The sequence below is a fragment of the Dromaius novaehollandiae genome, chromosome 11 (genome assembly GCF_036370855.1).
Source record: "Dromaius novaehollandiae isolate bDroNov1 chromosome 11, bDroNov1.hap1, whole genome shotgun sequence".
Classification (NCBI taxonomy): Eukaryota; Metazoa; Chordata; class Aves; order Casuariiformes; family Dromaiidae; genus Dromaius; species Dromaius novaehollandiae.
This window is the reverse complement of record NC_088108.1, coordinates 10,364,102-10,378,925: the sequence shown is the minus strand read 5'-3', so window position 1 is coordinate 10,378,925 and position 14,824 is coordinate 10,364,102. Positions and strand designations below refer to the sequence as shown.

General features: G+C 42.7%; 1 protein-coding gene across 6 annotated transcripts in view; it reads right to left on the bottom strand.

Annotated features, from left to right (window-relative positions):
* Nucleotides 1-14,824, bottom strand: part of IL1RAPL2 (interleukin 1 receptor accessory protein like 2) — a 401,853-nt gene that overhangs the window by 25,851 nt on the left and 361,178 nt on the right. For all 6 annotated transcript variants that reach the window (XM_064518225.1, XM_026123130.2, XM_026123131.2 and 3 more), the window contains one exon: nucleotides 3,578-3,707. In XM_064518225.1, coding sequence (XP_064374295.1) covers nucleotides 3,578-3,707 — 130 coding nt within the window. The remainder of the gene's footprint in view (nucleotides 1-3,577; nucleotides 3,708-14,824) is intronic.

The following is a 14,824-nucleotide window of genomic DNA, read 5'->3' as shown; positions in this document are numbered from 1 at the left end:
TTTTCTTTTTGCTCAAGCTGCAGCATTTTATTTGATCTAAAACAAAACATTTTGTCTAGTGGTTATTTATCACTTAAGAAAAACTGAATTAAAAAACAAAGTATCATTTCAGACTGTTTTCTTTGAAAAACATCCAAAGTGTTTCAGATTTTTCAAAGTTATCTGTCATACTTTTCCCACTGTTTATGCATTAAGTTGCAACTGAAGTTACAAATGCTTCTCCTTTGAAACTATGTTTTCCTGAAATTCTCACGTTTGATATGATCACAGATCTAAAGGCTATAAGAAAGCTTCACCTGGGTGTCTTTGCAGGATCAAGGCATTAATCCAAACCTTTACTAATCAGCATGTGATTGGGACTTATCAAAAAGGCAAGACAGTTGAGGATCTGGACTGTGAACAGGGATGCGAACTTTAGTCCTTACTTCAGAAAATTGTTAACAATAGTCTGTAGATAAAAGACCTTATCTGCATGCATGTAAGCACTTTCCAAAGAAAAGTAGCTCAACTAACAACATGGCACGGTGGTCTTCCTTCTCAATCACTTCCCTGCATCCTGGTTCTCATTTGCAGCCTGTAAATTGTCTACTTAAATAGCACAAGTTTTTCAGGAGAGCGCTGTCACTTCCCCACTTCTCTGCAAAGTACCTAAGACATCACGTAAGCGGTGATGGTAATTCTGCCTTCCTCCTTCAGCATCCTCTCCTAATGCCACAGAGCAGCAACATCTTGTCTGAGCATTTTGCACCCACCAATTAACTTCTGTGGATGAGAAGGCAGAGTGCTGAATTAATCAGCGAGAGGAGATAAGGCTGCAGTTTAAAATGTCTCCATTCACTTCTCATGCCTCTAGAATGAGCTAAACTATTTCCAGTTAAAAATGGAGAAGGGAGGGGGAAAAAAAAAAAAGACAAACATACTCTTCAGGCTGAGCAGTATGACGTATCTGCAAAGTGTTCTGCGGCAGCGCCCGAAAACAGAAGAGAAGCAACTCATAGGTGGCTGGGAGAGTAATATTTATCCCTGAAAATATTTCTTTGCTGTGGCAGAGAAATGGGGTTGAAATTTGCTCTGGGCTCCTCTGATAATCAGGTTCAACTGACAGCTCTGCAGGCAGGCTTACAGACTAATTCCTTGTTTAATAGCCTCATTCAATTTACATGACGTTTTTATTATTGCTGTGGAAAATCCACCTGTCAAGCAAAGTCTCCTTCTCCTTTTCTCCCTATGAATTTCTAATATTTGGGGAGCTTAATTCAAGGGCAGACAATGAGGATGGTAAGAGAGGGGTCCATCACCTGTGCCCTGCAATGCTCATTAGTTGCTTTTTATTATGAGGCTCTCTAACAATGCCTAATAAATAATCGTAAACCCAGGGCTACACATATTATTTATGGTGAAGAGTATTTGCCAAAACAAACAGCTCCATGGCTTTGATTTTAACAGCAATGCTCAAGTCACGGGCATCCTTATTTCAGTGCTTTCATAAAAGTGCACAGACTAATTGACTTGTAAATAAGCATACCAGAGATAGCGATGGGTGTTTTAGATCCCTACGATGCATTTATGTGCAAACCTGCTCCCTCACCACGTAGAGAAAATCCAGCGACACAATGGATGGATACAGTCCAGGGCAAGGACAGCACCAGAAATTCAGAGTTTTAGCTGCAAATTCAAGGACAAATTTAAGATAGGGGATGTAGAGTTAAAATATTAAACACTTGTCAAAGGAACGACACATGGATTGTTTTGGTCCGGTTGTAACAATCCCCAACTACATCAAGTTTCTCAGCATTAACAGAAGTGTGTTGATAATACCATATAGAAGCAAAGTGATGGGAAAAGCGTCTAATTGGCAAGTTCACTGTCGGTCATCAAACCTGCAACATCCATGGTATTTTTTGAAATACGTCAATAAATAGGACTGGGTGGAAGATGTGGAGTGGCTCAGGCGCTGATAGAACAGTTAGTGCTGCTTAGCTTTGCTAAGTCAGAATATCCATAATGGGATGCATAAGCGAGAGCTGTCACTGTGAAAAAGTCATTTGCAAAAAGTTCCTACTGCAGTTGCCATAGCTACTTCTAAATCAAAATAGGGATGGCCTGTGGCAGTGCTGGTAACGATGCAGTCGGTTTTGGTAAATGCTATGCTTTTAAAGCTGGCTGCGATGCAGGAGACCGGGTATGTGATAAGTAGCTTTAGTAAAGACAAGACTCACTGAATTGCAAGGAGTCTATAAAGTTGAGTCAGAGCATTTTAACGGAGAGAGGAAAGAGTGTTGTAATGCAATTATTTTGAATCCAGAATATGCAATGAGACGGAGCAAAGACATACCTTTTCAAACTCAAGTTTCACTCACAGAAATGCACATAAAGGACCAGTTTGGACCTGTGCTGGCACTGGAGGGATCTTTAAATGCAAACCTCAAATTGTCCTTCTGATGTGAAGCAGAACGTGATCAAAATCACTCTGTTCATGTAATGAGTTAAATGCTCATTACTTGCAGCGGCAGAAGTTTCCAATAATTGTCTTTTCTGGTCAAAAGCCCAGAAAGGGATTGTACACTTAAAGCCTTCTAACAATAGATGATAAATTTTGTCTGTATGCAGTTAAGAAGCAATGTTAGGTCAGTTATTTTAGTTTGTTTTAATAACTAGTGGTTATTACTAGTGGTTATTATGGACTGAACTTCAAATTACTGATCACATAATAAAGTAAAGGAATCTTTTTCTCTGCTTGCTCTCCAAAATTACTTTTAGAAGAAAAAAAACCTCTGAAACTAGACCAAAAGTGAGCAATAGAACATGTAAAGACTTTGGGTTTCTTTATGATCTATATTCCTCACCTGTGTATGGGAGCTAGGACCACCTTGTCCATCATATAATCCTAGCTTAGTCTAAAAGAGCTATCGATCAAGTAATTATTTATCAGGGGAGATAAGAAGATGCTGTCAGGTACAAACTCCACGAACATTCACGGGGATACAAGTGATTTTTTTCATTACAACTGGTACAGCATATGAAAATCAGCATCTGGAACAAACCAAGCGCAAGCTGGTATCAGACGCCGTCACACAGTGACTTCCTTCTCTCCTTTAAATGCAAGTGTGGAGGAACAAATGCTACCGTCTTTAGAAAGTCCTGGTTAAGCCACACTGAGAGCTATATCATGGGCAGCCAATACATTTAGTAGACAAAAAGTATGGACACTTTGACAGGAGACTGTTCATCTTTAAGATTAATACTGATGCTGAAATAAATGTCATCTTGCCAAAGACCGCCATGAGGAGCAGTGGCAGGGGACAGCAGCATTTCCACACAAGGCTCGATTCATCCCCCACAACAGTCGGAGATGCGGCAGCTGCCAGCACGGGGATTTGGTGATGGATTCTCGGGTGCATGGATAGCAACTATGTCTCCAGAGTTTATCTCCTAGAAAGGCAAGGGAGGAACTCACACTGCCCTGCTTCCAAGTCATTCATCACTTGTTAGACAGCTCAAATTAAAAACCTGTTTAAAAATAAAACAGGCTTTTGGGACATACCATATACTTAACAGCAAATACTCCAAAAAGTACCTGACTTCGCCTTCTCTAATGTGACCTTCTAATTCTTCAATGAATTTTTCCCCTTTCATCCAGTAGATCATGGGGCCCGATTCTCCACTGAATCCGAAGAAGGCTTTGCAGGCCACTGTCAGCGGGTTGCCTGAGGACAACAATCAGAGAAGGGGTTAGACCCATTGGCACGGCTGCTAACGAGAGAACGATTGCAACAAATCTCAATGCTTTAGATAAAACACCCCATTTAAAACTGAAAAAAAGGGAGAATAACCATAAACCATAGGAAAAAGGATGATGTGCATTTGAATCTACAGGAAACAGCTGTGGAATGAAACTCTGAAGTTGTCCATCATTTCATTCTTCCTGCCAAGATACCACACGAACAATGAGAGGTATGGAAATGGTGGCAGTGAAGGGTGATGTCAGACTGGTTGTTAAAAAGACAGAGGCTTGTCTCACTTGGGAGCTCCCTGAGGACTGGAGAGCACCCTCAAGAGGCAGGTATTTCACTGAATTTACTTATGGCTGCCTATCCACCTGTAAAAAACACAGAGTATTAATTTCTTCCTCACTTAGATAGAAATCAAATCTTAATGAAGTCTTAGTAAGCTATTCAGAGAGCTTTTAAAGATCTCCAAGTAATAAGAGATGCCAGTGAGCACCCAACAACACTTGTGTTACTTTCAACAGCCTTCTGGCAAAGGAGCAAACTTCAAAGCATTGCTCAAGCAATAGAGTAAAGAACTCTCCCTTTCAGCCCTTCAAAAAAATTCCAAAAGAAAGAAAATAAAACTTGGAAACTAGATCAGATTTCTCTCCAAGAATTCAGTGTTTAGATGGTTTTCTGTTTGGCTAGGGCTTTAGCTGTACTAGCTAGTCAAACACTCTGCAGTGCTTAGGCTGCCAGGACAGATGGTCGTCTGCCTGCAGAAGAAAGAAAAAAGCCCCAAATGAAGCCAGGAAATTCAGGAGAACCATGCCCATTCCCTGAGTGCGCAAATACAGCTGTTGCATCCACTTCTCTTTGCCCACTTTACCTGGCACGGGTGGTCCAGGTCACAGAGTAGCTGTGAAGTTACCAGCTAATATGGGAGGACAGGCCTCATCTAAGGGCAATGAAGCCTCCTATGAATATTCCATGACTTGGAGCAAATGCAGAGAGTCCAAATAATGGACTTCACTGTATTTGGAAGAAATCTTTTATTACGCTAGTCATTCACAGTGCTGGTAGGAGACTCTCTCTTTAGACATTGAAATAGAGCAGGCCTACACTTTCCACGAGGGCTGGTCATTTTGAGCACACTACTTGCTTGAGCATGAGCTAACAAACTTCCTGCACCTTAATCAATTCTCTCTCCTGCGCTTGGCAGTGACAACTGACTGTGTGCATATTCAGAGCATAACAGAGCCGTATGCTAAAATGTCTTTGCTGAAACCCCCATAAAGCTGTGCTTGTAGCTGTCTGTCCATAATTTCAGATTATTCAGGAAGCATAGCATTCCCAGCCACTGGAAATCAGCCGCCTTTAAATTGTTTCCAAGTCGAGAGCCAAAATTACAAGTCTTTCTCAAACATTAGGGTACTGCAAGAAAAGAAAGTTTAAAGACTGCACTTGAGTTAAACTATGTTTCTCAAAAAAAAAAAAAAAAAAAAAAAAAAAAGCAAAAGACAAGAATGGAAAGGAAATCAGAATGTTTATCCTGAAAATGTTTTACAAAATCTTTCATTATCTCCATATTCACGATGAACTCTGATACTGGCCTCCGAACATGTGCTGATGCTTCCAGATTATATACGACCAGCTCAAATATCCAATATACATGAAAGAGTGGATAATCACAGTTCTTTGCACATCCCACAACATTGACCATAGTCATAACATTTCAAACTTCGTCAGCTGATGAAGCGTCTAACAACATTTCTAGGCAAACATTTAACTGCACTACAGGACACTATCAGAGAAGTCCGTTTTATTCTGCTGCCTATCTCATGCTCGCAGCGACAAAGTCAGCCCTGCGAGGTGCTGCGTGCCTTCCACACGTGAAGGTGAGAATTTGAGCCTCTGGCTATATCCATCTCACATTTTTCTAACATGCTGAATGCCAGGTGCGAGGTCTTTTGTGCTGCCTGCCTCAGAGTCATGATATGTGTCTATTTAAATACCACTTAGTGATTCCTAGCATGTGGCTGCTCAGCCCATGTTTGATTTTAATGGAAAAAGACAATTATAGCAATGTGAAAAAGGAAAAGGCTAGATATGGCCTATCAGCAATGACAGTATATGGCCTATCAGCAATGACAGTATATGCCCTTTACTTGGCAAACCATGCTGGGCATTAAGTTTTACAGACATAGCATTTTGCAGGGTGTGTTTTTTTCTCAAACCAGCATATTTTTACTTAAAAAAAACCCTGAAGAAACAAAAGTATTCCAAAGTGAATCTAAGATTTCTATACATGCAGAGTAAATAGCCTGAGGTGGTATGTTTGGTCTGAAGGAATAAAAACATTTCTATGCAAACAGGAAAAGCTAAAAAAATAGCTGTTGGTACACAGCTTCTGGAATAAACAAACCCAATGTATGGTTCGGGAAGGAAGCGTCAGTACCCTTTATTGCAACAGCCTGTATGCCCTGGACTTGCCTGTGCAGATCTATATCCCAGCTTTGCCATCAGGGAAAACCTGTAGAATAAATTAATTTAGCCAGTGGTAACCTTTAGTCAGAGCTTCAGCTTGGAGCCTGGGACTGGCCACATCTGAACAAACCTATGGTCCGTCTCATCTGCTAACCCATCACTGATCACCTGAACACATCCATGGTCCGTCTCATCTGCTAACCCATCACTGATCACCTGAACAAAGCCATGGTCCATCTCATCTGCTAACCCATCACTAATCACCTGAACAAAGCCATGGTCCGTCTCATCTGCTAACCCATCACTGATCACAGAAAGGTCTAAGCAATTGTATCACGTAGAACAACGTATTTTTATCTCAGCAGCAGAACGATGAATGTTTTGGGTTCAGCTGATGTCCTTGGGTAGAAAGAATGGCTTGATGAGACCTCAAGATCCCATCCAAATGCAAACTCTCACACGCTGCTCTTCCATTCCCCAAGCTCAGGCAAAAAATCTGTGCTACGGGCCTGGGGAGGACATCCCACTCTCCTGCACCTCCTTGAAGCAGCCTCAGGTTTTGTAACTCTCACAGTTCCTCTGTGGCCCTGAGAGCAGCTAGCAGGACAAAGTCAGAAAAGGCAATATTGGCTCTGTCTTGGAGAAACTCTTTACCTCCACAAATAGGCCTCCACAAGGAAAAAGATTAGAGGTTTCCTTCTCCTGCCATGTTAAGACAGCTGGCTGCAACCTGTTTCCCCTGGTTTTCAGGGAATTCCGACCAATTCCTACCCAGCAGAGAAACAGGACACGTCCCATTGCATTTCACCCCAAGCAGAGAAATCCTAACGCTGTGGCCAAATTCCCCAGTTCCTGAATGTTCCCATGAACGTGGGGAAGAAACAGGCACTCCACAGGGAAAGTGCCCGCTGCAGGTCCCAGTTGGGGGCTGGCTCTGAGCCATGTCATACTGTAGTGAGTCTGTGTCCCTGGCAAAAGGAACTGGCAGGCAGTTTGTAACTCTGACGAGTCATCTTGAGTACAGCCCAGACCTTTAGACACTGTTACTGCTGTTCTGCATTCCACTATCAACTGTTCCTATTAGGAAAAACTCCCCTTGCATCATTTAATTAAAAACATCAAAGTTCCAAGAACATATGGTATCCTAAAAGTTTCCCACTTATAAATGGTTTCTATTTAAATCAGATAGACATTTCAGTTGCATTTTTAATTAACAAAATAATTTGCTGAAAACCAGAGAAAATTACTGGAGAGATTTGCAATGAATCAACAGCTAATGGAATGTTTGAAGAAACACAGAAAGACAGTGGAAAAGTCTCCTAGTAGACATCACTGGTTGTGCTGCTTTGCTGGGGTCACCTTGTTACTGTAAAGCCTCAGGATCCACACAGAAGTCTCTATTCTAGCTTTTTTCCCTACTCTGTCAATCAGACAGGCTTGTTGCAAACTCCCAGCTGATAAGACACAACCGCTGGCAATAGAAATGACTTTTATGGCTAAATCTTATTGTATAATTTTCATCTGACTTTTTTCACAATAAATGTATGTGAACTCTACCATATACTTGAACATTTTTTCTGAAGAAGAGAATTCCACAGATACGCAATTATTCAAGCAAAATAGCTGCCTGGTGGGGGTAGGAGTCTTGGCTAAGGGTGGAAAAAGGGGTTGCAAAGAACATGGCCAGGCACGATTCTGAATGTGCTCACCGCAGCCTTGACATGCCTTGAAAGAGAATGACAAATGCTGCTGCACAGGCTTTCTGCAATGAGGCACACTCCAAGCATCAAGCAAATGAAGCTTAAAAAACCCCAAAGTTGTTCAATCCTTTAAAAACTTAAATGTCAAGGCTGAATGACTGACCAGCACAGAAAACAAAAGCTGTTCGCAGATTATAAGACCTGTCCTCTGCCAAAGTGGTCTTTCAGAGATTTGAAAATATTGATGAATTTCTCCTTCTTCCCTCCTTTTGGGCAACTAGGTGTATTTTGTGGCTTATTTGCTAGCAGCCATTCAAGGGTACAACACACAATTCACATTCTCTCATGCTGGTGCTCTCTTCTTCCAGCAAATCAGGCCTTCATTCCTGGAGCAAATTACCTCATCTGAAAGCCATCAAAGTCATTTGTGGATCCTTCTTTCATTTTTCTATAGCTTGAAATGTAAGTTTTTTCCAATTCTTTTGCGTTTCTGTACCCCATACACCACCACTCACAACAAGCCTGACCGATGCTTTAGCATCTCCCTGTGTGGAAGGTGCAGCCTGTTAATCATCAAAGCCCAGAGCAATTGTTAGTTTCCTAAGAAACCGAAAGAAATAATTACAGGAATAAAAGATAGTAATATCATCCCCGCCTCTATTCCCACAATCCCATCCTGATTGTCCAAATTAAACACCAACAGTAGGAAGGGCTGTGCAATTATCCCCAGAAGCAGAGAGCCAGACTTCTGTCATAGCAACGTGAATCCTTCAAATCACAACTGTTCCCCGGTTTGCTTCCTTTTCCTGAACTCTAAAATGACACACCACATAATTCACACACACGTATTTCAAAAGACTCAATCGACTACTGTCAATAAAGTTCTTTCTGACAAGATGTGCCATGTCTTTAAGGGAGAGAGCTCTTCTCTGGTGGCCGAGCAGCCCCCCCTTGAGACAACGCCCCCAGGAAATTAAGAGCAAGGAAACATGAAGGAGCTTCACTACAGCAAAGAGGCGGAACAGGTTTAGAGGGACTACACGGCACTGACTACGCTCAGCTCTGCTGAAACTGTTTATTCAGGTCTCTAAGGATTAACACATGGTGTGAAAGTCGTTCGTATCCGGTTTACACCAGACAGAGGCTACACCTTTGCTCATGAGCAAAGTTGTTTCCTGAGGCCTGTGCCCAACACTCCCCCTTGAAAATTCCTTTAAAGTAAAATAAGGTTGATTAAAAAATAAATAATAAACCGTGGGGTGAGGCCCAGAAAAAGAGTGCTTTTGCTCTGGCAGAAATCGGACTTTGCACAATAAAAAGCTGCTGTGAAGCAGCTGCGCTGGAGGAAGCGGGCCTGGGGCCGAGGCAGCAGAACCGCCGGGGGAGCCGGCTCCAACCTCAGTACCTGCACACCAGTCCTGCAGAAGTTCTGTTTGGCTGGGAAAACGCTTTTTCTAATGAAGTCCACAGCTGCTTCCTTGCTCCAACGATGCGGCTCCCTTCCCCATGACACACAAATCCTTATCCTCTCCCAAGCCAGAAATTTCTCCTCTTAACCTGCTAAGACGCACAGAGACCATTTGAGGACCATCCTCTGACAGGCAAGTGACTGTTCTCCTGCTTCACGCTTCTCCCAAGCTGGCAGAGTTTCAAGTACCCTTTCCTACAGTATAGTGGGAGTCTTACTTTCTTAATTATCAGGGAGCTAAGTACATGGGGCCTGTGGTTGGTGCCTTCAATGTTGTGAAAACCAGTAGACTAGAAGCCCGATGTTCTGTGATCAGTCCTATCACAGACACCCATTGCATAGTTGCTTACAAAGAGGTAGATGGACTCATTGACACTTACGGTCCTTCCAAGCCAGAGACAGAACTAACTCAAACTGCTAAAGAAATACCAATGAAAGAACACCTGAGTGCAAAAAGAAAGATCTCCCTTTATAACAAGCAACATCAACTCATTTCTGCATACCCTGCCACCTAGATTTATATCTTCAGATCCACCTGGGTATTAATTAATACCACTGACTGTAATGTCAATGCTTTCATCTATTTCGGGGCTGGATGCTGTACATGTGTAGCAGGGAAGATGAGTGCACTGCAAAAAAAATCATCCCGTCACTCCAAGTCTCTCTTATCAATGCATATGCATCTTGTAGCTCCTATCTGATGGTGGTGCCTGTCTCTTTTTCCCTGAAGACTGATAGAGAGAAGTGTTTGCCAAGGAGCAGCTTCCCGCTCTTGACACATGCAGATGTTACACAGACACTTCACAGGCTTTATTTCTTTAGTTTGCTGAGACAGAGGACAAGGAAGGCAGGTTACTTATCACATCTCAATAAGTGTATTCGACAGGCCGTCTGCAAGATCGAACCTGACTCTCCAGGCTGTGAGGTTTGCAAGGCAAATCATCGTGTCACTGACAAGAACATTATTGCTCTAATGCGCTCTACAAGTGCTAGGAACTGGCCAAAGAGCAGCGGATTGATTTAAATTCTTCTGGCAAGGCAGGCTGGATTGTATACAACCGTGAAGTAAAGAACACATTTTCTGTCTCTTCCGAAGGACATCCTGGATAAGGAGATATGGGAGACAGAGCTTATGCCTGCAATTTATCGATAAAACAAATGCCAGGGGCAACACAGACCTTGACTCATGAGAAACAATCTCTGTGTGTGGTAGCTTCTATCTAGTTTGCAGAAAAGGGAAATTTTCTCCCAGTCCCTTGCAAGACAAGGGCATCCTGTTAGCTGTTCTCTTATGCCCAGCAATGCCGGGCAGCCCCAGCAGCACACTGATGTGGTGCAGCCCCAGCCAAATCTTCCCGGGCTGTGGGCGAAGGAGCCCTGCTGCTGCTGGACTCAGGGGGCCGGTGCTGGCAAAGCTTTGGGCTGAGCTGCTGCCAGGGATGTGAGGACGCAGTGGTAGCAAATGGTGCTCACTCGAGGCCCCTCTTGCAATCAGAGACCAAACCCTGCGGCTGAACAACTGATTCCTAGCCCCCTGCCCAGGCACCCTGTACCAAATGTTTCCTTAATAAGGTAGCTTGTCACTATACTCCTTAAGTTTATAAGGTTACCTTTAAAAGTTTCAGTTAATCAAAGGTTTAGGTAGGCAACCACAGGTGCCTGCAGTCATTAATCCAGAACAAGAACTTTCATGCTGGTTTAAAAGAGGACTTTTTAATTTTACTATTCCAGCATCAGGTAATTTCTCTTCATTCAGAGACCTCCTTACACATCCATGCCAGGGTCAAATCCTGAAGGATGCTGCAGCTGCCAATCCATTCCTACAGAGCGAGCGTTACAGGATACCTCTTGGGATATGTCCCCTGTGGTTCAGTATCATCTGTTTGATTGAAATATTGCTGCTCATCCATTCATCCTGGGCTAACGTGGTGAGCAATGAATACTGATGCTGAAAAGTCTGGTGTTAAACAAGGGAAGCTGTAGACTCTGGAAAGCAGGCAGGAGGATTGCCCTACTACAGTATTCAAATCCTGCGTTTGGATGTTCAGCTAGAACAGCACTTATGAAGAAGCTCATTTTGCATGCATCAGAGCGAGTTTGCACACCCTAACATGGCATGTCCACCTACCATTCAGGCTTACAGTCTCTGAAACATAATTGTAGTCCCAGTCTTGAAAATGAATAATACAATAAAACAAGGTTCTCCACTAACTGTACCATCAAGATGTGAATGCTGATTCTGTACTGTCTCCTTTCCATTTCTCACTTTAAGTCATTTCTACTTATATTCCCTGTTTCCACTGTGTCTATTCCACACTCTGGCTCTCCTTTCTTGTTGACTCGTTCTTGTCTCCATGTTTCAAGCTCCCACCACAACCACTACATTTTGCTTTCTGCAGTATTGCCCTTGACCCTCGTGTTTGACCCGACTGATTTCATGCTTCCTTCATTTTGGCTTCCAGTCTGGGTTCTGATCTTTTGTTCTCCTTGTCTCTGGACCTGAACCTCCTCCTGGACATGCCCAGAGAGGCCCTCCCATGTTCCCTTCCTTTCTCTCTATCCCACCCTTTGTCCCATGGAACAGAATGACTAGAGCAGACAGCAGCCACCTTCATATCTTGAGACCAGCAGTAAAGGATGGTCTCTAATAAGTATCAATGTGGTCACCTGTTTATTAGATCTGTTTCACCTCAGCCACTTCCCAGATCTTCTAGTCCTCTTCCTTCACTCCATTGCTGCCCAAATCCCAACCCCATGCTTCTCCTTTTCAGGTCTATCTTCCTTTGTTTTCCACAGCAATTAGTAATAGCTCTTACTGCTCAAGTTTCAGTTGTCCTGGCAGCACCAGCAACCAACCTATCCCCACGAAAAAACACCACAATTAAATCAGGTCAGCCCTGAGTTTGATTAAATTGTTCCAAGGTCTGAATAAAATTCCCATTTTTTTGGTTCATCAGTCTGCAGTGCCCAGTGTGGAGCCAGCTGCTCCAGCTGGCTCAGGTCACGAGAGGATGCTGCTAGGGTTCATCCACAACCCAGACAGGAGGACTTCCTAAATAAGTCAGGAGGCATTTGGAAGTGGGAGCTGAGATATGCTTGGGTTTTGCTCATGTCACCTAGCACACCTGATCACCCGTGTTTCCTTGTCCTCTCTCAGCACCAGATCGAGGGACTGCAGCACCACTCTGCAACATGATGTTCTTCAGTATCTGTTCGTATAACTTGCTAATGCGGCACTATGAAATTCTTCACAGATTTATCCACTGTTGGATTTAGACAAAGCTGAAAAAAAAACCTCTCAGGTACCTTACCACCTCTCTCTCTCATTTTCCACTAGCCATTCCCCAGCATCAGCTGATCAGAGCTTCCATGTTTTATTTAGTACAACAGCATTTACAAAGATAGTGCTAATTAAGGTATCTGGGCTTCTTTTTCCTCCTCTTTTACTTGATTATTCCACAAAATAAATACTTAGCTGTGAGTTAAATCATGTTATCCCCATTCAGACAAAAATCTCATAGAATCCAGTGACTGTTTGGTTTGAGCACTATTGGACCCAGTGAAAACAATACACACATTCAAATCAAATCATTTTCTCTAACAAAAGAAGTCAGAAAATCCTATATTGTTTCAAAAATCTATTCCAGCAGCCAGTAGACTTTAACCAGGATATGACTTCCAAACATTTGCATAATTAAAGATCAGCCAGGAATTAATGAACTGAAAGCATTTTTAACAAAATTAATACATTAAGAAACCTGCTTTAGGTAGTGATAATAATTGCTTTAATAAGGTCAAATTATAACGAAATAAAATCTAACTAGCCTCCAGCCATTTCAAATCAGTTAAACAGCATTTAAAAACATACATCTTTTCTCCTTTTTTTCTAGACTGTTTCATTCTCCAAATTTCTGCAAAGAAACAGTGTAAAGGAGGTGCTCTTCCCCTAAATACGACTGTGTTATGAAGAGCATATGTTTGCCACTAAAATGATATTTTGACAGCTGTACTGATAAGTGGGAAAAAGAAATGGTAGTGTGCGACATGCATTAAACTGGCTATTCACTCATGTAAGAATTCTTTCACTAATGCAAGTCTTTGGCAGCAAGAGCCCAGTAAAAACTTTGATAAGAAAAACGCAAAAGATTTTTAGGTCTTGTTTTGACCTCAGTAGTTTATGATCTTATTTCTAACTTTCTTTTTGCTCTGTTTTTATTTCTTATGCCCTGAGACATCACAAAACACATGGCCATGAGATATTTGTGCTCTTCTCTCTGACTTAGACGAGCAAATGGCATATAGAGAAAACAGCAGTAAAAAATAACACTGACTAAAAGCAAGCCACAAAACCCCAAACATGAAACAAAACTCACTAAACCTCTAGGCAGCTTGTTGCTAAGAATGAAGTTAGCGCGTTTGCCATCCTTTCATACAGCCTAACCCATTTCTAATTTAAAGAACAGAGTCAAGACCCACCGGAAGCACTGCCTGTAGCCTTGGCTATTGACTGCGACTCTCGCAAAAAGAGAAAAACAAAACTAAACCACACAAAAGGCTGAAATGTTGCTGATAAAAATTTATCACATGTTCCAAGCTCCTGCTGGAAAACAACATTAAAAAAAAAAAAATCAAGGCAAAATCTCCTAGAGCAACTTTCTTCCAACCCCTCCCCCGACCCTCTCCTTCATCTAAATCATCTGAAATCCTTTATCCCATTTTTGAAATTGCCTTGGGGGTCAGAGTTTTAAAAGTCCTTACTCACTGCGAGCCCAGGCAGAACTGACAGTCAAGGACTTCAGCTTTGCCGTTATTGAGCTGCAATGAAGACAGATGCTTGGTGGGATTCCCACAAGCCATTTGACAGCCAACTTGCCATCACAGGAACTGCTGTGCAGTGCCGGGATCCTTCTGAAAACTGCATTAGGTTCCTCTGTGCATTCTTATGCACACAAGTATTATTAAAGAAAATAAAATTTTATTAAATACAAAAAAAAAAATCAAGAAAAATGTCCCTTTGGTATTGAGAAAACCATCCCCTTGATGCTGGCAATCCCAGGGGCCAGGGGAGCGCACGCTGGTGCTCCTTATGCTGCTCCGAAAATCCTGCTCGTTTCCCCCGTGCGGGCAGGGCTCCAGGAACCACCCTGGCCCTTGGAGCTGCCACACGCCTGCTCAGAGACTCAAAACGAGAAGAGGCTTTTACCCGAACACCCTGGGCAGGCCAGGTAGGGTTTGGCAGCCGCACAGGTCATTGGAAGGAGCGATAAGCCCCCAGAGGCAGTGGGTAGCACGCCTGTATCATGCCCCCAGGGACTCCACAACCTGCTAAACCTACCGAAAATGACATCTTGGACACTGGAAAAGAAAAGTGTCCTGATACCTGTTTTAGATAGGGCTGAACACCTTGGAGAGTACCAAATAAGCTAGAAACAAAGTCCTGGAAAGTTTGCACAGGGGCA